Source organism: Pseudonaja textilis, chromosome 4, assembly GCF_049901715.1.
Source record: "Pseudonaja textilis isolate UNSWEBS1 chromosome 4, rPseTex1.2, whole genome shotgun sequence".
Lineage (NCBI taxonomy): Eukaryota > Metazoa > Chordata > Lepidosauria > Squamata > Elapidae > Pseudonaja > Pseudonaja textilis.
Genome location: NC_141993.1, coordinates 87,005,362 through 87,029,557, shown reverse-complemented (window position 1 = coordinate 87,029,557; position 24,196 = coordinate 87,005,362). Strand labels below are relative to the sequence as shown.

The following is a 24,196-nucleotide window of genomic DNA, read 5'->3' as shown; positions in this document are numbered from 1 at the left end:
AGGCATGAAAGGTGGCTGGGTGACTCTGGGCCAATCACCAGGAGACTGGGAGTTCTAGTCCCACCTTAGGCATGAAAATCAGCTGGGTGACTTTGGGCCAATCACCAGGAGGCTGTGAATTCTAGTCCCGCCTTAGGCATGAAAGGTGGCTGGGTGACTCTGGGCCAATCACCAGCAGACTGGGAATTCTAGTCCCACCTTAGGCATGAAAGGTGGCTGGATGACTTTTAGCCAGTTACACACACTCTGCTCCGTGCCCACTTCACAGGGTGGTTGTTGTGGGTGGAAAAAAATAAGAAAAGGAAGGTGCGTTGAGTTGTTGTTCTGTCTCAAGTTGTTTCTAAAAATAATAAAGGAGGGTAAATAAAAAATCAAATCCTCCTCCCAAAACTAGGAAACAGAAACGACAGGTTCACCTCTGTCCCTTCCAGGGATGTCATGTACAGCCTTTAGCTGAGCCAGGAAATGAGTGGTGAACTCTGACCAAGGAAAAATTGGCCCATTCCGGTTCTAGGCAACACGATCCATTCAATGCGGTCCCTTGGGCTGGTGGGATTTTGAAGACTGTGCTATGATCTGTCCCAGAGAGTTGTGACCATCTGCAGTTCTTTTGAAGTCACAGAATTTGAGGCATAGGCAGTCCACCCCCTTGCAAACTGTAGACCTGTGGTGTTAATTTTCCTGCCTTTTGGGCTTCTAGGTGAATAAGATGCCCCTGCGTCCCCTGGACCCTGTCCGTTTGAGCACGATGAACTGTGGACCGGACTTCACGCCCTCTTTTGCCAATCTGGGCCGTCCAACCCCATCCAACCGTGGGCCGGTAAGTTCCTTTGGGGCCTTATCCTGGTGAGGCGTTTCCTGCCCTCGGGGGTCTGCATGATGAACTCTGAATTAGTGCCATCGTGTCTGGGCCACTGATGCTCTGTGATGGAACCGAGGAACTGATCTGGCAGGCCATGTTGTTGTAACTGAACGCAGCTGGAGGGAAGAATAGCTTCCAACTATGGAGCCCATGCTTCTGTTCAGCAGGCTTGTTTCAGCAGTCTTTGCAAAATATTAATCTCTCTGTCTCCCTCTCTCCCTCCCTCTCTCTCTCTCTCTCTCTCTCTCCCTCTCTTTCGCTCTCCCTTCCTCCCTCTCCCTGTCCTGCATCACAGCCGGCTGGGCCAGGACAACGGCGTTCCCAGCAAAGCCTGCGGAAGGAACCCCGGAAGATTATTGCCACGGTGTCTCTGAATGAAGACGTCAAGTTGAACAAGGCTGAGAAGGCTTGGAAGCCCAGCAGCAAGCGGGCCAGTGAAGTAGAAGACCCTGAGAATATAAAAACTCAGGTACACATCCATCTGTCAATCATCATAGAGCCGGAAGGGACTTCTTGGAGGTCTTCTAGCTCAAGCAAGAGACCCTATACCCATGATGGCGAACCTATGGCACGCGTGCCACAGGTGGTGCACGCAAGCCATTTGTGCCGGCATGCGAGCTGCAGGAAAAGTTACCTCACTGTGCATGTGCGCACCTCACAGCTGATTTTTGGCGGGTTTGAGGCCTTTTTCGGCCTCCCAAAGGCTTGAGGAAGGCTTCTGCAGGCTTTGCAGGCTGAAAACTAGCCCTGTGTCATCACTTCCTGTTTTTCCGAAAATCCAGAAGTGATGGAACGGGGCTAGTTTTCAGCCTGCAAAGCCTGCAGAAGCCTTCCTCAAGCCTCTGGGATGCCGAAAAAGGCCTCAAACTGGCCAAAAATCAGCTGTGAGGTTCAGTGCAGGTAAGGGGGTGGCGGGGGGGTTGGGATTGCCCGCGCATGCGTAGGGGACGTGGGGGTGGGGGCGCACATTGCCTTCTGGGTGCTGGCACGCAAATGCGAGCATGAGCACAATTTTTGGCACAGGAGCCCAAAAAGGTTAGGCACCACTGCCCTATACCATTTCAGACAGGTGGTTGTCCAGTTTTTTTTCTTAAAAACCTCCAGTGACGGAGCCCCCACAACTTCTGCAGGCAAACCTTGTTCCACCGGTTAGTTGTCCTCACTGTTAGGAAGTTTCTCCTTAGTTCCACATTGCTTCTCTCATGGGCTTTGGGACCTCTTGCTGCAGCTGAGGCTGTTTTAGAGCTTTTATCTCTTCTTTGCTAGCGCCCCAGAGGGGGTAGTCTTTAGGCTGCCATCTTGGATCGCAGAGATTTTGATTTAGGGAAGTCAGCTGTTGGTTTCCATTTGTTCAGAAGGTTTCTAAAGATGAGATCCCAGACAATATTCAGAAATAGTCTATTCTCTGTTGGGAGTGGGTTTCCCAAGTGTGTCGGCAAGAAAGAAGGTTTGAGATGTGCTGACCGAGGGTGACCTGAATAAGCCATGGCTGAAAACTGGAAGAAATTAGACTTAGGCAGTTGGATTGTAGCTCTCAGCAGGAAGATAGAAGGAAAGAGGTAGGATAGAAAAATGTGAACACAAATCCAGCATTCTGATGTAGCTGCTGCCTTCTTGCTTTTACAGCCCATACAGTCCTATTCAGGTAGTCCTCGACTTAACAACCGCTCATTTAGTGACCGCTTGAAATTGCAGTGGTACTGAAAAAAAAAGTGACTTATGACCATGCTTCCCACGACCGTTGCAGCATCCTCGTGATTACGTGATTGACGTTCGGGGTGTGTGACAACTGGTTCATCTTTATGACAGTTTTAGTGTCCTGGGGTGTCCCCTCTTGCAATCTTTTGACAAGCAAAGTCAACGGGGAAGCCAGGTTCACTGAACCAAGCCTGTTACTTACTTAACAACCTCAGTGATTCGCTTAACAAATGTGGCAAGGAAAGTCGTAAGTCTCACGTAATAACTTTTATCGTCACTTTGAATGTTGTGCACGGATCGGCATACGTTACAATGAAATTTCGTTGCATGCAGCTCTCAAGGGGGCCCCACCTCCAATATGCACTACATAAGCACGACTAACTGACTAAATAAATAAATACAAAACCATGCATAGACTCACATATATTATTCTATGACTCGGAGAAAACCGACACGGTCTAGTTCAGATGTAGACCCGCACATGGCAAGAGAACCGAATCTTGCAAGTTTGCCAGACGGATGGCAAGCAAAGCTTTTACAGAATCTGGTAGTCCTGTTAGAAATACTTCGAACCTTCTTCCCAGAGGGGAGCAACAGAAAGAGGCCAGGAAGTGTGTGCGTGTGTGTGTGTCTGTCTGTCTGTCCATGCTTTGAGCTCCAAGCACATAGCGCTTATAAGCAGCATCCTGAATGACAGCATCCCGTTCTTCCCTCTTCCCGCAGGAGCTGTTCCGACGTGTGCGCAGCATTCTCAACAAGTTGACGCCCCAGATGTTCCAGCAGCTGATGAAGCAGGTCACCGAGCTGTCCATTGACACGGAAGAACGTCTCAAGGGCGTCATTGACCTCATCTTCGAGAAGGCCATCTCTGAGCCAAACTTCTCCGTTGCCTATGCCAACATGTGCCGTTGCCTTATGGGGGTAAGTTCTCCAGGAATCAAGGCCCACCAGTTCTCACAGGGGTTACACACACACACACACACACCCCTCCCCTTTCTAATGCACGGTGGATTCAAGTGCCTTCCAGAATCGGGTGTGGAGATATTGATAACTGATGGTTGTAGCCCAATTGTCACATACAGCAGTGGCCCCCAACCTTTTTTGTGCCACGGCCCGGTACCGGCATCACGAAATGATCCGCGGCCCGGTACCAGCATCAGCACGCATGACAAGGCAAGGCGAGCCGAGTGACCGGCCAGCCAGCCGTCCCCCCGCTTCTCCCCGCCACCTTCAACTCCTCCTCTGTACCTTTTTTGTGCTTTCTTAATCTCCTCCGCCATCGGGATGGCTCTTCATTCGAAGCTGCCCCCCCTTCGATGAAACTAAGGCGCGAGGATTCCTTCAGGACCCAAACGCCGCTTTCCAATCGGAAAAGCTCACCCGGAAGCACTTTCTCGTCGAAACAAGATGGCGGTGCCCAGTAAACCGGCGGCCCGGTAGAAAATGATCCACGGACCGGTACCAGTCCGAGGCCCGGTGGTTGGGGACTCCTGACATACAGCATCTCCACTGAGAACAGGGTTTCCCAACCTTGGCCATTTTAAGATGTGTGGACTTCAACTCCCAGAATTCCCCAGCCAGCATGTCCACACATCTTAAAATGGCCAAGGTTGGGAAACCCTGACTTAGATACTATAGGTAAGTGGGGAAGGCCCTTCCCAAAATTTGGAAGTCCCCAATAACCGAGTTGCTAGAAGTTACCTAGTTCAAGAGTTTCCCAACCCTGTCCGTGGCTTATGACTTGGGCCTGTTCAGAACTGGGCCGTGAAAGTGGCAGGTGAGCGTTGTGCACAGAGCTCCAATTGTGAGAACGGCAAGTACACTTGCCCACCGCTTGCACAAATGGAGCTGAGCCTGTGGGCACCTGGACCCATTCCTTCTCTTCCTCCTCCCACCGGTTTGCAAAGCTGGAAAGGTTTGAGGCCGCTGTCTTAGTTGGCTCTACCACAACCGGTAAAGCTTGGCTAGCGTTAATCCAAGTTAGGATTTTTGTGGCTAATGCATGTGTATCGGTGTATTTGCGAACCCTAAAAATGGATTCATTTGATAAGCAGGCTAATGTTCTATGAGCATAATCCATACGTTGTGATAGGATTGCGGCCCGATAATTGTAATGTCTTGTATGTGGCGCTTGGACCAGTGAGCATCTAGCATCTAGGAGAGCTGCTCTTAAGGCTGTGTTCTCATGGTGATCCTCAACTGTCTCTTTTTTAGCTGAAAGTCCCCACTACTGATAAACCTTCCACCGTGGTGAATTTTCGCAAGGTACTCTTGAATCGCTGCCAGAAAGAGTTTGAGAAAGACAAGGATGATGATGAGATTTTTGAGAAGAAGCAGAAGGAGATGGATGAAGCGGCTACTGTAAGTGGGGCTTAAACAGATAGCTCTGGAGCTTGGGTTCCAAGGTCTGAAAGATTCTGACATTTTCTGTTCTTTCTTTCTTTCTTTCTTTCTTTCTTTCTTTCTTTCTTTCTTTCTTTCTTTCTTTCTTTCTTTCTTTCTTTCTTTCTTTCTTTCTTTCTTTCTTCCTTCCTTCCTTCCTTCCTTCCTTCCTTCCTTCCTTCCTTCCTTCCTTCCTTCCTTCCTTTCTTTCTTTCTTTCTTTCTTTCTTTTTCTTTCACCTCAAACTTTTTGAAATGGTTGGATTGACATCGGTGCTCTCTTGGCTGAATTATTTGTTGATCTGCACCAGGGTTGCTTCCTTTAAAAGGTTTCTGTTGAGGTAATTCCCCATTAGGAGAATGAGCGCATACAGGGAGACATAGTGAGGGTAGTGTTTGAATAATACACACACAGCACACAGATAACACTGTGTACAGTAAATGTAAGTTTATTTTACTTTCAATAAAGGTTTAAGCATAGTTCAAACAAGCAGTCCAAAGTCACTCACAGGTAAGATCAGTCAGTTTTCAATCCAGGGATAATCCAGTAACAAAGTCCAGTGTCAAAAACAGTTCCGTATCAGACTTACATCAAATCCAGAATATCAGTCAATTAGGAAAAATGGAAGAACAGCAAAACTCTCTCCAGCAGAAAGAAACAGAGACTGACTCTCACTCTGTTCTGAGACTAAGACTTCCTGAGACTAAACAACCCAAGTTTCTGGCTCCATCTTGTGGTCATTTGCAGAAGCACACCCAATTGCATTTTTTTCATTCTCTTAAAGAGACAGTATTGAAATGTCTATCCTGGTTCATATATTTCCATCCCGAATAGCTGTTAGGTGACTCAAATTCCTAACAGTTTCCCTACAGATTTATTTTTTTTCAGCTTTATAATCCGAGGTCATCTTTTTACCATCCAACAATACAGCTGTGTAGAGATCTCTGCCTTCTCAGTTGAGGCCGGTTTTATTAAGTTGAAAAAGTCTTATCTTGAGTATGGGATAAAAAGAATGGCACGATGCTGGGGTATCTGGAGAGGGACAGAAGCATTTGTTTCAGACACCCCAGTCTGTCCCAAGACTGTTTTGTGACTTCGAAGCACATATCAAGTTGAATTATGCAGTTGTCGTCCAACAATTATAGATATGCAAACTCTGCCTTTCCAGGAACAGAATCTTTTGTGCGTCGGTCATCATCAGTGGATGGTGTGGTTAGCAGTGAACAGTGTTTCATAGTGGGCTAACATATTAATTATAGGTAGACCTTAACTTATGACAGTTCATTTAGTGACCAAAATTACGAAGGCGCTGAAAAAAAAGTGACTTATGACCATTTGTCACACTTAACGACCATTGCAGCATTCCGGTGATTACGTGATCAAAATCCAAATGCTTGGCAACTGATTCAGTGTCCTGGGGTCACGTGGTCCCCTTTTCTGACCAGCAAATTGGGCTTGGAGTCAGATTCACTTAATAGCACTTTCTGTTCTGACCCAAACTCTTGTCTAATAAAACAAATACGAACCAAAGGGAACAGAAACCTTTTAATGATTCTTATGAATCCCCAGTTAAAAGGCTGATGGAAACCAATTAACTTTGATAAGCACGAGCCTCGCCAAAACTGTGCGAGGCTGCCAAAAGTAACAGGTAAGGTTATCGAGAAATATTTTACAACACAAGAGTTTTCAAATACCAACTTAAGATACTGCAATGTCCACGAGGCTGGAGTTTCAAAACGTCTTTGCTTCCTGCAAAGAACGTCTAATTCACAGCTGTCGTTTATCTTCTTGAAGGAGGGGCCATGACCTTGCAGCCTTACTCCCGAGTCACCCGTGCTGCTGCAGCTGCTCTTTCCTGTGAGCAATCCTGCATGCACGTGCACTTGGCACAGGCTCCTTGGGAACCTCCTCATTGCTGCTACCCGCCCCCACAATCTCTGAAGGCAGCAGTCCACTCCCCAATGGTCCTAGCCCCTCATCTGAGTCCTCGCTCTCCTCAGCCATCCGCACCTGCTGCCAGCTAACCACAACACATTTCTAACTTAGCAACTGCAGCAATTTACTTAGCAGCTGTAGCAAGAGAGGTCGTAAAACGGAGCAAATGTTTAATAAATGTTTTGCATAGCAACAGCCGTTTTGGGGCTGAATGTGCGATTGCAAGTCGAGGGCTACCTGTACTTAATAAACTATTAATATTGTGTAATCTTGGCACCTTGTTAAATCTCCTCTCCCGTTTGTTCGGCAGCCTGAAGAGAAAACGCGCCTAAAAGAGGAGCTGGATGACGCGAGGGACAAAGCCCGCCGTCGCTCGCTTGGCAACATCAAGTTCATTGGGGAACTCTTCAAGCTGAAGATGCTGACGGAGGCCATCATGCACGACTGCGTGGTGAAGCTGCTGAAGAACCACGACGAGGAATCCCTGGAGTGTCTGTGTCGGTTGCTCACGACCATCGGCAAGGACCTGGACTTTGAGAAGGCCAAGGTACTTCTCCCCTTTGCTGCAGAAGGGAGAAAGCAGCAGTTCTCTTGGTTTTAAGGCGCATCAGGTGCTCCTTGCATTGGACAAATGCTTTAGTTATCTATGGAGGTTCTCTGTCATCCAGGTCATGGTTGTACCCAAAGTGCTTTTTCAAGAGGCAGTTGGACTTTCTTGGTTTTCCTTTGAAGTTGTTTCCCTTTGCATCCAAGAAACTTCTGGATGGTGGGGAGAGGAAGGATTTATACTCCTTCCAGACCGCTGGTCGTTTGCATTCTATTAGAGAGTCCTTGAGGCCACTTGGGAAGTTTATCTGTGTCCTCAGGGTCACCTGAGTAGTGCAAATGGATGTGGAGCTGTGCTTTCTGCTTAACTTAAGGCTCCACACCCATTTGCACTACTCAAGTGACCCCGACGCCACAAATAAACCTCCCAAGTGGCCTCAAGGACTCTAAAAGAATGCAAATAATGAATATAAATCTTTCCGTTCCCCACCATCCAGTCAGAACTGAAGAAGCTTCTTGGATGAGAAGCAAAATGTCTTCAAAGAAAACCAGTCCAGTTAAAAGCATCTTTGGGGCACACTTTAGATGCGCCAAGAACCCATCCTAGCACAGAGATGGGCAAGTATGGCAACTTTACGACCTGCAGACTTCAACTTCAAGTCCACAGGACGCAAAATTGCCGTAGCTAAAGCACTTAGGCTTATATACCACTTCCCAGTGCTTTCCATCCCTCTTAAGCGCTTTACAGAGTCCTCACATTTGCCCCCAACAATCTGGGTCCTCATTTTACCCAACCTCGGAAGGTAGGAAGGCTGAGTCGACCTTGAACCGGCCAGACTCGTACTGCTGGCAGTGGGCAGAGTCAGCCTGCAATACTGAATTCTAACCACTGCGCCACTACGTCTCTTCAGAGTTGCCCATCCCTGTGGCAGCACATACAGCACCCATGGTTATTCTTCAGGTTTGAGAATGGGCCAAGAAAGCTTAGTGGCTGTGGCCAGGAAGGTAGCAGGAGCGTAGCTGGGTTTGGAGGAGACTTCCCTTTGAATGAACAGCCCACAAAAGCCACAGAGGGGCTTCTGTCAGTCTCCTTCACTTCACCTTTCAAATGCTGGCATCAGAAGCCATTTACCTTAAGACCCCTGGTGGCACAGATTATGTTTGCCCAGTTTTATGACCGTTGGGAAGTGAATCACTGCCGTTGATAAGTTAGTAACCCGGTTGTTAAAGGGAATCTGGCTTCCTCCATTGACTTTGCTTGTCAGAAGGTCGCAAAAGGGGATCATGTAACACACACACCCCGGGACAGTGCAAACAGTCATAAATATGAATCCGTTATCACGCGTCTGAGTTTTGATCACGTGACCATTGGGGGGGGTGTTGCAACGGTCGTAAGTGTGAAAAACGATCCTCAGTCACTTTTACCGGTGCCATTGTAACTTGGAACGGTCACTAAAGGAACCGTTGTAACCCAAGAACAACCTGCCCTGTCTTCTAGTGTGTCATCTCACTTCATTTCTTCGTCATAACGCTAAATAAACAAGCTTCCTTCTTTGCTCTTCAGCCTCGAATGGATCAGTACTTCAACCAGATGGAGAAAATAATTAAGGAGAAGAAAACATCCTCGCGGATCCGGTTCATGCTGCAGGATGTGATTGACCTCAGGCGGGTAAGGTGCAGGTAGCAGCTCAGTGTTGGTCCATGGCCTAGATCAGTGGTCACCAACCTGTGGGCCATGGCCCACTGGTGGGCCACGAGAAAATTTTGGTGGACCACAGAGAAATCTCACCCCCAGAGCACCCCCACAAAGCAATTAATCCAGGCTGCGCAGAAACACAAGGCTGCGCCGTCCATATGGCCCACGGGAACCCTCCCTGCCCACTCAGTCCTTACCCGTTAAACTTGCTTGCTAAATTGCTATTTTTCCTTTTTCTGACCATCATCTGTTCTGCCCTGCCGGGAGATTTAGATTAGCTAGGAAGCAGGAAATGGTTGGATTTCTTGCTTTCTAGCTAGTCTTTAGATCTTCAGCTCTGCTTCCCTTAGGACTGAAGGTTTGCTTGTAAGCAAATTCAGTGCAGATTCACGGCGAGCAAATTGAGAGACTGAGCTAGCTGATGGCAGATAGATAGATCACTGAATGAGTCTCTGAGCAACTCAATCTGCCTGCTTTGCCTGATTTTGGGTAAAAGTTGCTCTTTTTTATAAAAAATTCAATATTTACATGCATGGTGTGTTGTGAGTTAATTTTGTGAGTTTGCTTGCTAGCAAATTTTATGAATTTGCTTGCAAGCAAATTTTATGTTTATTCTGCCGATGGCAGATAGATAGATCTCTGAACGAATCTGTGATTCTGTGAGCAACTCAATCTGCCTGCCCGCTTTGCCTGATTTTGGGTAAAAGTTGCTCTTTTTTTATATAAAAAAATCAATATTTATATAAATATTTATAATATTTACATACAAGCCATGCCCAGCCAGTCACATGACCACCAAGCCTCACCCACAAATTAGGCCACACCCACAGAACCAGTTAGGGGTCCCTGGGATCTTAAATTATGAGTTTGGTGGTCCCTGAGGTCCAAAAGGTTGGCAACCCCTGGCCTAGATGACAATCCCCTTCCCCTTTTCTGGGCTAGGCTAGCTGGGAAAACAAAGTACGAGCCTCTGCCTCCGAAGTCTAGCTGTGTGTCCACTCATAAAATATTTCTGTGGTCTTTTAGCGTTGCCAGCAGAAAGGGAGGGGGAAACGGTGGGCAGCTTGCATTCCATAAATGTTTTCAAAGATAGTAACTAGGTGACCAAAGTTTTTGCCCAGCAAAATTCTAACTGGAGAGCATGATTGATGACTTAGCTATGGATCTGCCCCATTGGAGAATATGAATTACGATACACCCAGGGGATGGGGGAAAACCAGGATCAAGGGCGACAATGAATTGTGTCTCTAGAGTTGGCTACACTCAGGCAACGACGCATCTTTTAACTGCCAGTAAATCCTTTTGGAGTTTGGCGAGAGACTCATGATTTAAATGAGGTTAAGTGTCGGAATCATGACACTGTGAAGAATTGGGGGTCCTTGTTGCCTTCTGAGCTTGGTTGTTTTCTTGCAGACATTTCATTACCCAAACTAGGTAACACCAGTGGTAGAGTGGAACTATTGTTAGAAGTCAGTGCCTTCTCTCCTGCCTTCCTAACTATCACTTGTGTTCTGACCCCGCCTTCACAAGTAGTGATAAGATGTTAACTTGCAAATAAAACAAAGCCCCTTTTTATAACAGGGCAGTAACTTATTCACAGGGATAAACAAAAGAATCAAATGTAATTAGTCCCAACAAACCTGGGTTTATCCAAGAAATCCAAATTGTTTGCTGTATACTAGAAACGAATGGTTGTCTGCGACAAGCAGCCACTCCCAAACCGCTCCTGTTTATTTCCCAGCCAGGAGGGGCTGGCTAGGGTCTACGCCTGCTTTTCCCTGAGAGCCAGCTTATTGCTGTCCTTGCTCTCCTCTCCTCTCTACGCCTCCGCCCATCTGGCATGGGCCCCATCTGTTTCTCTCCCTGACTCTGCTCAGGGACTGAAGACAGCTACCTCCCCATCTGGCTCAAGGCTGGCCCAAGTCCTTCCTCAACCTCCTCCTCGTCTGACTCTGCAGCTGGCTCTGCTGGTAGCCGAAGGCCACCACGACTTGATACCAGTGTTCCTCAACCCTACCAGCTTTCAATGTGCGCACTTCTACTCCCCAAATTCCCCAACTAGCATAGCATGGCTGGCTGAGGAATTCTGGGAGTAGAAGTGCACAAGTCTTCAAGTTGCCAAGTTTGATCTAGCGCACACATGAAATTACAAAGAGCATCAGGGCATTGAAGGCAGCAGCCACCAATTTGGCCACTCTTGGGTCAAGATTAAAATTCTTTGGGGCAAAGAAGTGGGGTAGATAGAGAAGGAGACATGTAACTAGGAAAGTCTTCCCTAAGCCGCCTTTACCCAAACAGACCTAGATACTTGTTGGAAATTGTCCTTACAATGCTGGCTGTGGAATTCCACAAGTCTTAAAAGTTGCCAAGGTTGGACACCGCTGCTTTAAAGTCTCTTGGCTGTAAAGGATTGAAGTGCAATCAGTACTAGAAGGGAAGACCAACCTAGAAATACAGCCAGGAGTTGTGTTGTCCATCACCCTTTCTGTCATCCCTGGTCCACCATCGCCGGTTTCGAGCAGCCGAGTGTTCTAACCTAGGCTTCACAAAACCATCCTGTCCCAACAAAACCCCTTTTTATTAGGCTATTGTGAATTCCTCTCATTCACCTCCAACAAAGTCCCGGCAAACAGTCTTTCAAGAGTGATTTACAGTTACAGACCTTATCAGGCTTGGAGAGTTGCCAGACCGATAGCTTCCAAGCGCAGCGCTGTACCAGAAAATACGTGGCAAGGAGTCACAAACAAATTTTCACCCTAATTAAACGAACTAATTGTCTCTTGCAAGCTCGTCTTTATTCCCTATGGGAGGGGCCATTCACTGTCCACCTGTGCCTTTACTCCCGAGTCGACCCTTGTTCCTTAACTGTTCCCTTTTCCTGGCAGCTCTGTGCATGTGCACACTGGGAACAGGCTCCAGCTGTTCTTCTGCCCCACTGATCTCTGACTCCAAAGGCAGCTGATCATTGTCGGACAGCCCTGGTCCCATCTCTGCCTCTTTGGACTCAGAGCACTTCCCCAGACTCCAGGACTGTCCCATGTTCCTCTCCAACCTCCTCACTGCCCGAGTCCGCCGCCAGCTCCGCTGGGCGCTGGCGGGCCGCAACACTGAGCATTTTCTGCACGCGATAATGCCTCTCCCTGCTTTTCCTTATGCCTTTTGCAGAACAGTTGGGTGCCAAGGAGAGGGGACCAGGGGCCTAAGACCATTGACCAGATTCACAAGGAAGCCGAGATGGAGGAGCACCGGGAGCACATTAAAGTGCAACAGCTGATGTCCAAGCAGGACAAGCGGAGGGGGCCTCCGGGCCCATCATCTGCAGGTGAGGCGGAATCCAAGACGCTGCCTCGAACGTTTTCCAATCGCAGGAGTTCCAATTACAGCTAGTCCTCGACTTAACCAACCGTTCCTTTAGCGACCAAAGTAACAACGGCAGTGAAAAAAGCAACGGGTGGCCGTTTTTCACACTTTAAGACCGTTTAAGACCGCTGCCCCATGGCCACGTGATCAAAATTCAGACACTCGGCAGCCGCGTTTATGACTGTTGCAGTGTCCTGTGAGGCATGGGGTCCCCTTTTTGAGACCTTCGGACAAGCCAAGTCGATGGGGAAGGCCGCATGCACTGAAGTGCTGCTAACTTAACAGCGGCAGTGATTCACTTAACAACCGTGGCAGGAAAGGGTGGGAAATCGCGCAAGGTTCGCCTTTGCCGCTTAGCAACAGAAGTTTTGGGCTCCGTTGTGGTTCACAAGTTGAGGACCACCTGTACTCCAAAAGTAGCAAATTCTTGTGTCAATTCAAAACATTCCTATGCCTGTTTTAGTAGTTGCCATGGGGGCTGGGGGCGGCCGGGGGGGGGGGAGGAGGAAGGAAATCTGGAAGAGCAGTGCAGCAGTTTGGAAAGCGAAAGTACATTCCAACTCTTTATCTTTAAAAAGATTGTAAACTAAACTACCCGAGCTTTTGCCCGCTAATATATTTAATTGGAGAACGTGATTGATGACACCCAATCCCGTGAACGGACTCAATTGGAGAATCTGATTTATGAGACCCCTGGGGGGGGGGAGGGGGGAACAGGGACACAAGGGGCTGTAAATTACAAAGGCTAGAGTTAGCTTCCTACAGGGGCAGGGCCAATATGTCGCCTCAAATGAATCCTTTGAAGTTTGGCCCGAGAATCATGATTTAATCAGGGCGATTGCTGGAATCCTGACACCTTGGCTCCCGTGGAAAACAGAATGCTAGCTTTCCCCAAAGTCCAGTCTTGCCCATGAGGACAGCTGGCGCTCTCCCAAGAATTTCGAAGGTGAATCCTTGACTTGCGTTATTTCTGCAGGGGGACGAGGAAACTTAGTATCGGATGACGGTTGGAACACCGTTCCCATTAGCAAAGGTAACCGGCCTCTTGACCCCAGCAGGTTAACCAAGATCACTAAGGTAAGTCGCTATACCTGGTTTTGGGTCCTACTAAAACTGGGGAGAGGAGGAATGGTGTCTTATTTTTCTAGATGACGGTACCTCAAGTCTTAAAAATCCGCCCGATGTGAGATTGTCTAGGTCACCAAAAGGCTAGGTTGCTTTTTTATGGTTTTTTGAATGCGGTGGTTATTATGCTAACCAACATAATAGTGAGCAACCTTGCTTTTTCCTGGGATTTGGGAAGGACGGGGGTGGGGTGGGGAAGCCTTCTTAAACTGACTTTGCATCTCCTCCAGATGTTAATAAATTTGGAGTATTTTTTTATATGAATGTGGAAAGTGAGATCTGACAAATATTCTAGAAACAGAAAGCAGGACTAGTCATTTGCAAGAAGAAGCTACACACATATTGAAAGAATATATCTGCACATCCTGATTTTCGATAGTACTTAGTTCACATATTCCAGTTTTGTTTTGAAAGGGTCAAGGCTCAAAATTTGTTGCTCACTATGCTGTAATAATGTTTATAAACGTACCCTGCCTATTTTTCCACATGTGTTAAGGAAATAAGTTAAATAATGTGTTAAGGAAATAAGACCTTCACCTGAGATGTTTATGCAGATTCTCAGCTATCCAGTTCACAGTTGTCCAAAGGTGCTTTTTCAAGAGGCAACCGGATTTTCTGGTTTTTCTCTGAAGACATTTCACTTCTCATCCAAAAGGATTCTTCAGCTCTGACTGGATGGTGGGGAATGGAAGGATTTATATTCCTTGCAGACAGCTGATCATTTGCATCCTTTTAGAGGGTCATTGAGACCTCTTGGAGGTTTATTTATGTCCTCAGGGTCACCTGAGTAGAGTAGTGCATAGGGATGTGGAGCCTTAAGCAGAAAGCACCCATTTGCACTACTCAGGTGACTCTGAGGACACAGATAAACCTCCAAGTGGCCTCAACAACTCTAAAAGGATGCAAATAACCAGCTGTCTGCAAGGAATATAAATCTTTCTATTCCCTACCATCCAGTCAGAACTGAAGAAACTTTGTGGAAGTCTTCCAAGAAAAACAAAGCGGAGTTGCCTCTTGAAAAAGCACCTTTGACACTTCACCTGGAATGAGGGTACTGAGTAGTACTTCAGATTTCCATGACTTCGTTGCAACATACTTGACAGATTTTGGTAATGTTTTAGATGTTAATTGAAGTTGTGCTTTTGCCTGTGAGATGGAGATGGCACAATTTAAGGCGGCAGAAAAGCATGCACACTGAATAGTAAGCAATAGTAAGCGCCTGGTCTTTCTCCTTTTTACAGCCTAGTTCAATTGACACTAACAGCCAGCTCTTTGCACCTGGTGGACGACTGAGCTGGGGAAAAGGCAGCAGTGGCGGTTCGGGTGCCAAACCTGCTGAACCAGGTAAAGGTGGCAACTGGTTTAGCAGGAGTGTTGTGCGCAAACATGGGTGATGCCATGGATTGTGAACTCATCTAATCCACCATTTTCCTGCCTGCAGCTGCCGACACCAACCGTCCAGCCACGAGTACTTTGAATCGTTTTTCAGCCTTACAACAGACGGCTCCTGCAGAGAGCCAAGATGTTCGGCGTGTGGTTCAAAGGTTGGTGGTCTTTCTTTACGCTTCCGTAGCAAGAATTTCCTCTCGTGTTTGAGGCTTGCTTAGAGACGTGCGGAAGGACAAATTCTGGGATTCAGGGCTCTTGATTGCGGTTAATCCTCTGGAATATGTGAGCTGGTGGGTTGAAGAGGTTTTGGCCACATATAAGCCATGCTCACAAAACACCCTTAACCCAATGGATGGATGGATGGATTAATTCTTTATTGGCCAAGTGCGATTAGACACACAAGGAATTTGTCTTGGTGCATATGCTCTCGGTGTACATAAAAAGAAAAGATACATTTGTCAAGAATCATAAGGTTCAACACTTGATAATAGTCATAGGGTAGAATAAGCAATCAAATCATACTAGGAAACAGTCAATATAAACCGTAAGGATACAAGCGACAAAGTTACCATCATACAGTCACAAGTGGGAGGGGATGGGTGATAAGAAGTGATGAGAAGATTAATAGTGATAGTAAAGCAGACTTAGTAAATATAATAGAAGAAGCACAGAACAGAACAGAATTCATTATTGGCCAAGAATGATCGGGCACACAAGGAATTTGTCTCAGGTGCATAAGCTCACCCTGTACATATAAACAGCAAGTCATAGGTCATAAATCATAGTTCACAATTGTTAATACATTACAAACAACAATTGATAAATCATAAGAAACCAACAGGGGAAGATAGTAGGAAGGATGAGAAATGAGAGTGCTATGAGGATTAGGTGTTCAGAAGAGTGATGGCACGAGAGAAAAGAGATAGCTGTCTTGGGCGTGCAAGGCCCTATAGCGGCGTCCTAAGGGTGGAAATTGAAATAGATTATGCCCAGGATGAGAGGGGTCTGTAGATATTTTCTCAGCCCTCATTCTGGCTCGTGCAGTGTACAGGTCTTCAGTGGAATGCAGGCTGGTTGAGGCTGTTTTTTCTAAATTAACCCGTCATCTTGGTTTGCACAATACATTGAACCCTGACGTTGTTAAATGGGCTGAGCTTACACCCTGAGTTTATACAATCTAGCCAAGATTAACGCTAACCAAGCTGGAAATCTGTAATATAGAAACAGACCCAAAGAGCAATTCAAACTGTAAATCCTGCATACATCCCACAAATAATATTTTAGAAATGCATCACATTCTCCCCCCACACACACTTTATTTTAGCATAAAATAAAGGGTACTTAGTCCCACAGACTCCCCTTTTTATGACCCTGTAATCCTGCAAACAACCAGGCAGAATTGTCATCCACAGCTGCTAATGTGTTGATTAATACTGGCAGTGATAATAGAGAGAGTGTCAGCCAAGCAAATGATTACTGTCAGATTCCAGGTAGTTTGGCGAACAGTGGTCGGAATAATCATGGCTTGATGCTATCAGCAATGAGTGGTGCAATTAAAATGCTGCTTAGTTCATTGATCCAATTTGCAAAATGTATTGGGTTCTAACAGCATTGGAAATCGAAACTATTTCCCCGTGAATATTTGCATTTCATCTGCTAGGCGTGAAGGAAAATGAATTTTGCTTAAAATCTGGCTTTCTCAGTGCAGTTTAAAGCAGTAGCTTCTGCAGGTCTTCTCATTCCCTTGGGAAATGATATGTGTATTATTTTTATCTGTATGCGTTTGTGTGATGTCACATGTAACATTAGCTTCATTTTGACCAAGTAGGTTACTCGGATGAGTAACAAAACCTCTCAGTTTAATAAATGTCATTCCATTTGCCATGACTTAACCTTTTGGGATACTTTTGGCTTGGATGGTTGAGTCTTACATATTATACATTTCATTTTGCAGTCAGTATGGCAAGAGTTGGTACATTCCAGTGACACTTTGCTTAAAAATTTTTCATTTTCACTGAAGACGTTACTTGGATGAGTAACGAAACAACCTCAGTTTAATAAACTTTGGTCCAGTTAGTCATGATTTAATTTTTTTAAATATTTAGGAAATGGTGATGTCTCTGTTTTGGATTTGAGATTGCCTTGGAGTTTCGTTTAACTCTTCCTTAATGCACTTCACTTAATGCAACGGAGACATTACGTGATGAGCAATCCTTATGAGAAGCAGCCTTTCCCTGCGTTGGAAAGATTTCTGGGTTCTTCCCCGAAGTGCCGGAAAGGGTGCCCTCACCTAAGATAGGGACTTTTTGGGCGCTTGTATTTGCAGAAGCAGCAGCAGCCGCGACCGCTCCGAAAAAGGCAGCGAGCGAAGTGAGAGGGTAGAGCGGGCGGAGCGAGGCGACCGCATGGAGCGGAGCGAGAGGGTAGAGCGGGCGGAGAGAAACCGAACCCCAGTCACCAAGCGCAGCTTCAGCAAAGAAATGGACGACCGGAGCCGGGAGCGCGAACGGCAAGGAGTCCTTGAAACGGTGCGCAAAGTGGCTAGCATGACGGAAGAGCGTGACCGAAGCAGGGAACCTGGTGAGTTTGGGGTAGCAATGGGGGGGGTGCAAACACGAAGTAAAGTAAGTCACCACCACCCTCTCCCTCCTTCCCTCCCTCTCTCTCCCTCTCTCTTCATCCCAATTCCAGGCCAGAAGGATCTCTGACTTTGCTTTCTCTTCCTTTTTTTCATTTCAAAATTGTATTAAGTTTATCAAAATATATAGGATACAAAAATATAAAAGAAAATAACCGGAAAACGAGAAAAATAGGAAGAGGAATAAAGTGTAGGGCAGAGGGGGGGTGATGAAAAAAGAAGGCATTGACGTCTGACTCCTTTTGGTGCAGTAGAATAGGATCATAGCATAAAACCTCAACTTTTTATTTTTATATAATGATATATAGGCTAGCCATTTCTATAACAACAAACCTATCTAATGAGCTGTACCCAAAAGCAAGAGTTTTAATCCCCCTCTCAAGCACAAAGTCGAAAAAAGCGGTTTCCAAATTAATTGTTTTCTTTAATCAAAGCTATCATTGAGCCGTCTCTGCTAGCTCCATCAACTTTTGCAGCCATTTGTCCATTGTGGAAATCAAAGTGTCCTTTCATTTGTGTGCATACAATTATCTTGCTGCCGTCAACGTATATATAGCATCAACGTCCCAAATTTTCTTTCGAAATCATTATCCATTAAACCCCAAAGAAAAAAAAAACACTCTGGTTTTATCTTTATACTCACCTTGAGAACAGCAATAGCAGTAGCACTTAGACTCATGTACCACTTCCCAGGGCTTCCCAGTCCTCTCTAAGTGGTTTACAGAGTCAGCTCCCAACAATCTGGGTCTTCATTCACAGGATGGAAGGCTGAGTCAACCTTGAGCCGGTTAGAATTAGCCTGGAATGCTGCATTCTAACCCCTGCGCCACCAAGGCTCTACAGAACCCTACAGAATCTTCTGTATTATGATGTGAATCCTACTACCCCCAATATTTCTTTCCCTTTTTTTCTGCTTTTCTCACATTCGCGCTCTCCCTGCAGCCAAGCGCGAGCCAGTGGCTCCCGAACCGCCCGCCAAACCTGCCTTATCTGAGGAAGAGCTGGAGAAGAAAGCCAAGGCCATCACTGAGGAATACCTACACATCAATGATATGAAGGTTTGTTCTGGGCTCTGATAGGAGAAAAGGTTGGGTGGGACCATGGTTGCTTTTTCCTGGCCCGAAGTAGACTTTAGCAGTGGGAAGGGCGATTCAAAAGCTCTGATACTTCAGGGCATGTGCAGCCACAGGATCTTGGATGAACGATGAGCCAACAACAGGCTAGGACATACTTTTCCTGCTAGGTCTGGTAGAGGAAATTCAGAGGCTGCCCAGAATGTGTTTTTTTTTTAAATTGTTATTTTACTCCACCTTTAGAAGGATTAGAATTTCAGGCTTTCCCACCAGTCTTTATCTTTATTTATTGATTAGCCATTGGGCCATTATTAAAGTGCAGAGTTCCAGAAACAAAGCGTTACTAAAATTTGCTAAGAGCAATTTAAAATGGGATAAAATACAATTTTAAATGAAATTGGAATTTTTTTAAAAAAAAAAATGACTTAAAATGAAATTGGAGTAAAATACAATACACTTAAGAAGTAGATAAAATATGATAAAGTTAAATTTCAGTGTCACCCCTGCAATCTACCCCAATCAGTCCCACATATGCAGATCTCAACTGAATCATTTTGCTTAAGTACTGTGCTGTGTCAAATGTTATTTTCAGATTCTGGCCGTCCATAAGGGTAAGTTGTAAGTTCAGTGTAAACCACAAGCTAAACCAAGGGTCTTCAAACTCGGCAAGTTTGAGACTTGTGGACTTCAGTTCCCAGAATTCCTGAGCTAACATGACTGGAGGAGAAATTCTGGGAGTTGAAGTCCACAAGTCTTAAAGCTGTCAAGTTGGAAGACCCCTGAGCTAAACCATCTCAGGATTTCCTTCTTTGCTTCTGACTCAGGAACAAGGAACGAATGAAGCAAGCAAATGAAACCTCTACCTGGTTGAAAATATTGTATTTTGTCCCCACGGGTGGGAAGGGCAGGAATATTAATTCAAAATTTCCCTGTGCATTTAACAGGAAAATACGGCATTTGATTTAAACAATGCATCCATTGACTGATTACCTTACAGTGGAAGCCAATGTGCTGTAAGAATCATTGAACTAAGGAAATTTGGTTCCTAGGTCAGATCCTAGGAGCAACAAACAAACATGTCGTTGTCTGCATGTCACCACAATCGCAAAGAACAGAAGCAACCAGATAACCCCATTTGTTCAGGGCTTCTCTGGATCTTGTTGTACAATCTATATTCGATGATTTCCAGGTGCCGGCACCTCCATTGGTTCTATCCAGTACACCCAGAAGGTGGGGGAAAACCAGGGTCAAGGGTGACAATGAATTATGTGCCTCAGAGTCGACTAGCTGTCAGGATTCTGGCAGTTACCCCCGCCATTCAAATCATGAGTCTTGAGCCAAACTTTTAAAACTTCAAAAGGATTTATTGGTAGTTAACATGTCCGGCACTGCCTGGGTGTAGCCGACTCTGAGACACATCATTCATTGTCTCCCTTGACCCAGGTTTTCCCATCACCCCCTGGGTGTATCGTAATTCATATTCTCCAATGGGACACATCCCTAGCCAAGAGTCATCAATCATGCTCTCCGGTTAGAATTAGATCCAGTTAGTCATGATTTAACTTTTGTAGATACTTGGGAAACTTCAATCACCTAGTTACTATCTTTGACAACATTGATGGATTGCAGTTTGTTTTGCAAGCTGCTGCATTGATTCCCCCCACCCCTTTCTGTCGGCAACTCTTAAAAAGACCATAGAAATATTTTACGAGTTGACCGTTGCTTCTTTATAGCTTTCCATAGGTCCTCTCTGCTTTCAAAGTCTTTTGTCAACCTAAGGAAGCTTTTCCTGGATTTTAATCTCTGCTGGGTGTATAAACTGGGTGGATGCTGGGTGGTGAGTGGTGGCCTTTGATCAGGTTTCGCTGACCTAATCAAGAAATCACTGGAAGCTTTTAAGAAGAGATTGGACAGCTACTTGTCTGGAAATGGTACAAGGTCTCCTGCTGGAGCAGAGGGCTGGACTAGAAGACCTTTGAGGTCTCTTCCATTGAGGTCTCTTCCTGACCTTGGTGCAATCTCCTCCTTCCTTTCTCTTTCCAGGAAGCCCTGCAGTGTGTACAGGAACTGGGCTGCCCCACTCAGCTCTACATCTTTGTCCGGAATGGCATCGAGTCCACGTTAGAGCGAAGCACCATCGCTCGCGAGCACATGGGGCTGCTACTCTACCACTTGGTCAAGGCAGGCTACCTCTCCAAGGAGCAGTACTATAAAGGGTAAGGGGGTGCGGGGAGGGTGCCTCTCACCAGGAAGAGCTGCGGGAAGGGTTGCCGAAGGGTTGGGGAGAAGGAGGAGGATGACACACTGCCAGGAATCCTAGAAGCTGGCACGATCCTCACGCCTGGCTTTTGACTTCCAGACTTCAAGAGATCCTGGAGATCGGGGAAGACATGGAGATTGATATACCCCATATATGGCTGTACTTGGCAGAGATTATCACCCCCATTTTAAGAGAAGGCGGGATTCCCATGGAGGAGCTCTTCAGGTAAGCTAAGCGACAGCCCTGCATTTTGTTCCACAGGTGCTTTTCCAAAAGTCAACTGGACTTCTTTGGTGGTGGTTGTTAGGCATGATGGTCACCAACAGTTGGGCTGGAAATATATAAACCAGGATAGTTAATTTAAGACTGTTGTATCTTTAAGAGAATGCTGTAAGTGTGATTGGCTGAGGTTCCTCCAACGGCCATAAGATGGAGCCAGAAACCTGGTTTGCTCTCTCTTGCATTTCCTGTTTTGCCTTTTGCCCGATCGTCGTTCTGCTTGGATTGCCGTGAGTCTTGCAAATGTTAGAAAACTCGGTTTACTGAACTCTGTTTATGATACTTGACTTTGTTTTTGGATTATCCCTGGACTGATACTAACTGCTTTAACCGTGTATGATCTGGACTGTTTGTTGGACTTTGTTTACCCGTTTACTAGAAGTAAAACCAACATTTTACTATTTAGTGTATCTGTATGCTGGTTGTGTATTTTATTCAACATCACTCTCACTACGTTTCCCTGAGTGCACTCATTCTTCTAATGGGGAATACCTCAACGGTGGTGGTTTTAAAAAAGAAGCTCATCCAAGAAGCTTCTTCAGTTCTAACTGAATGCTGGGGAATTCTTAGTTAGAACAGAAGAAGCTTTTTGGATAGGAAGTGAAACCTTTTTTAAAAAAAAAAACTGCAACAACCAAGGAAGTCCAATGGGGAAGTCTTACAGAAAAAGCACCTTTGGAATAATTGTGACCTGGATCATTGAGAATCTCCATAAAAACTCCTGTGCTTTCTGCTTTTGTTTCCCGTCCTGTTGTATGACCTTCTTTCCTCTTTCTGCTTTTTTTTTTCCCCAGGGAGATCGCCAAGCCCCTAGTCCCTATTGGCAAAGCCACAACTCTATTGGTGGAGATCCTGGGCCTACTTTGCAAAGGAATGGTATGTTCTCCTGCAAGCAACCATCTGCTTATTGGTTTCTCTGAAGGATTGAGAAGAGGGACCGTGGTGGGTCACGTGTTCGCTTAGCACCGCCGTGTGTCCCTGTTGTTGGGTTACCTAGGACAGTGGTCACCAACCGGTGGGTCGGGGATCACTGGTGGTCCGCGAGAAAATTTTGGTGGTCCACAGAGAAATGACCCCCAAAGCAATTAATCCAGGCTGCATGAGAACACAAGGCTGCACCGCCCACATAGAATTCTCCAGCCAGCTGGAGTCCACCAGTCTTATTAAAGCTGCCAAGTTTGGAGACCTCTTTTCTAGAATTCAGAGAAAAAACCCACCTGTGATACTTTAGACTTTAGATATAGATGCTGTTTGGAGTCTATTGCCCCAAACACACAACACAAATTCACAGCATCTGAGCTTTGTGGATATTCTCTTTCAGTGGAGGTTTCGTGACAAAGCAGCGGGACGGCTGCCATTTCAGTGCCATTTTGTACACAAAATGGTGCAAAGATTGTTTCTCTTCTCTGTAGAGCCACAAGAAGGCAGGAACATTATGGAGAGAAGGTGGACTGAGTTGGAAAGAGTTCCTGCCGGAGAACCAGGATATCAATAAGTTCATCACAGAACAGGTAAGGAGCAATTGCGGAGTAGGAAGGTTGGCGATTGCATCCAAACGACAGAAAATTAAGATTAAAATTTAGCTTTAAGCCTTCTCCTTTCTCATTGCTCACCTGAACTAGGGCAACATTCCAGCAATACTATTCCCATAGGATGCTTATGGGTCTGCTGGATCAGGAGAGAGGGAGAGAGAGTGTGTATTACGGCTTAGAGCAGTGTTTCCCAAACATGGCTGCTTCAAGATAAGTGGACTTCAAGTCCCAGAATTCCCCTTTGCACTGCAGCAAAAGCCAGTGTGTGGTAGCGCAGTGTCTTGGCTACATGAAGATATGTGGAGTCAGTCAGCTGGGAATTTTGGCAGTTGAAGTCCACACATGTTCAAGCGGCCAAGGCTGAGAAACGCCGATTTAAAGGGTTTAATTTCGGTCTCATTCGTATTTCAGGCTATGCCCAGAAAGCCAGGATTTGTATCCTTTAAAATCTGTCCCACCGTTTTGAACTCTTCCTTGTGATCTGTGGCATTCTGGGCTAAGAATGCTTCATCCGTAGCCAGATCAATGCCATCTTCTCATCTGTATGAAACGCCATGTATTTTCTCTCAACTTTTCCTCCCCCCGCCCAACCCTCTTTTTAAAAATAATAATAATAATAAGTGCAAGCTGGTGTGATTTTGCACCATTTGTTCTCACCCAACCCAACCTGCATCCCAGGATGACCATCCTGTGAGAAAATAGGAAGAGGGAACACCATGTACAGCATGTTTTATTATATGTTATTATTATTGAACAAGAGGCGGGGTATAAATCTAAGCCTAATGCAGCCATTGTGAGGTTCTGGGCACATTTTTCACTTGCCCATATAACGCCACGTCTTTGCAAGCTACCCTGGCTTCTGGGTGCGACTCAGGGTGGTGGCTGCCATCTTAGAAATGCCTGCATGGCTCTGAGCCACGTTGCTTGCAGGACTGCCTATCTGCAATTGTTTCTACCAGCTCTGGCAAAAGTTCACACGCTTGGGGCACCGTCGATTAAGCAGCGTCATCTCTCAGGTCCCAGGAGGGGTGCCTTCTCTGCTGTCAAGCCTTCCCTCGGGAAAAGCCCTTCCCTCGGCTCTGTTCGTTTTCTGGAAGGCTTGAAAAACACGATTCACTAGGAGCTGAAACAAGTGTTTTGTGGGCCCACGAGGTTTCTCTTAAATTGTGAGTGACGAGCCGTTTTTGCTTGGAGTTTTGAGTTGCCTTGTGGTTCTACTGCAATGAGGCTTCTTCTGTTTTCCCTTGTGTTGTTTTAGGTACGGTATTGTTAGCGGCTCTTGTAAACTAGGGGTGAATGTCTAGGGAGGTTTTCAGTCATCCAGGTCATGGTTTGCCCCAAAGGTGCTTGTTTTCAAGAGGCAACTGGACTTTCTTGTGTCTCTTTGGTGGGGAATTAAGGATTCATATTCCTTGCAGACA

The 24,196-nt window shown here is 46.0% G+C and overlaps 1 protein-coding gene and 1 non-coding gene across 44 annotated transcripts in view; both read left to right on the top strand.

Moving 5' to 3' along the window:
* EIF4G1 (eukaryotic translation initiation factor 4 gamma 1) overlaps window positions 1-24,196 on the top strand; it is a 126,090-nt gene that overhangs the window by 91,937 nt on the left and 9,957 nt on the right. For all 43 annotated transcript variants that reach the window (XM_026718878.2, XM_026718875.2, XM_087933603.1 and 40 more), the window contains 16 exons: window positions 701-820; window positions 1,158-1,331; window positions 3,284-3,481; window positions 4,775-4,921; window positions 7,188-7,424; window positions 8,988-9,092; window positions 12,285-12,441; window positions 13,456-13,556; window positions 14,846-14,948; window positions 15,046-15,148; window positions 17,320-17,573; window positions 18,574-18,689; window positions 20,748-20,920; window positions 21,064-21,189; window positions 22,038-22,119; window positions 22,656-22,754. In XM_026718878.2, the coding sequence (XP_026574663.1) occupies window positions 701-820; window positions 1,158-1,331; window positions 3,284-3,481; window positions 4,775-4,921; window positions 7,188-7,424; window positions 8,988-9,092; window positions 12,285-12,441; window positions 13,456-13,556; window positions 14,846-14,948; window positions 15,046-15,148; window positions 17,320-17,573; window positions 18,574-18,689; window positions 20,748-20,920; window positions 21,064-21,189; window positions 22,038-22,119; window positions 22,656-22,754 (2,295 nt within the window). The remainder of the gene's footprint in view (window positions 1-700; window positions 821-1,157; window positions 1,332-3,283; window positions 3,482-4,774; window positions 4,922-7,187; window positions 7,425-8,987; window positions 9,093-12,284; window positions 12,442-13,455; window positions 13,557-14,845; window positions 14,949-15,045; window positions 15,149-17,319; window positions 17,574-18,573; window positions 18,690-20,747; window positions 20,921-21,063; window positions 21,190-22,037; window positions 22,120-22,655; window positions 22,755-24,196) is intronic.
* Window positions 873-953, top strand: LOC113448271 (small nucleolar RNA SNORD66). The gene has a single exon (XR_003375730.1). It is a non-coding gene; the product is annotated as a small nucleolar RNA SNORD66 (small nucleolar RNA).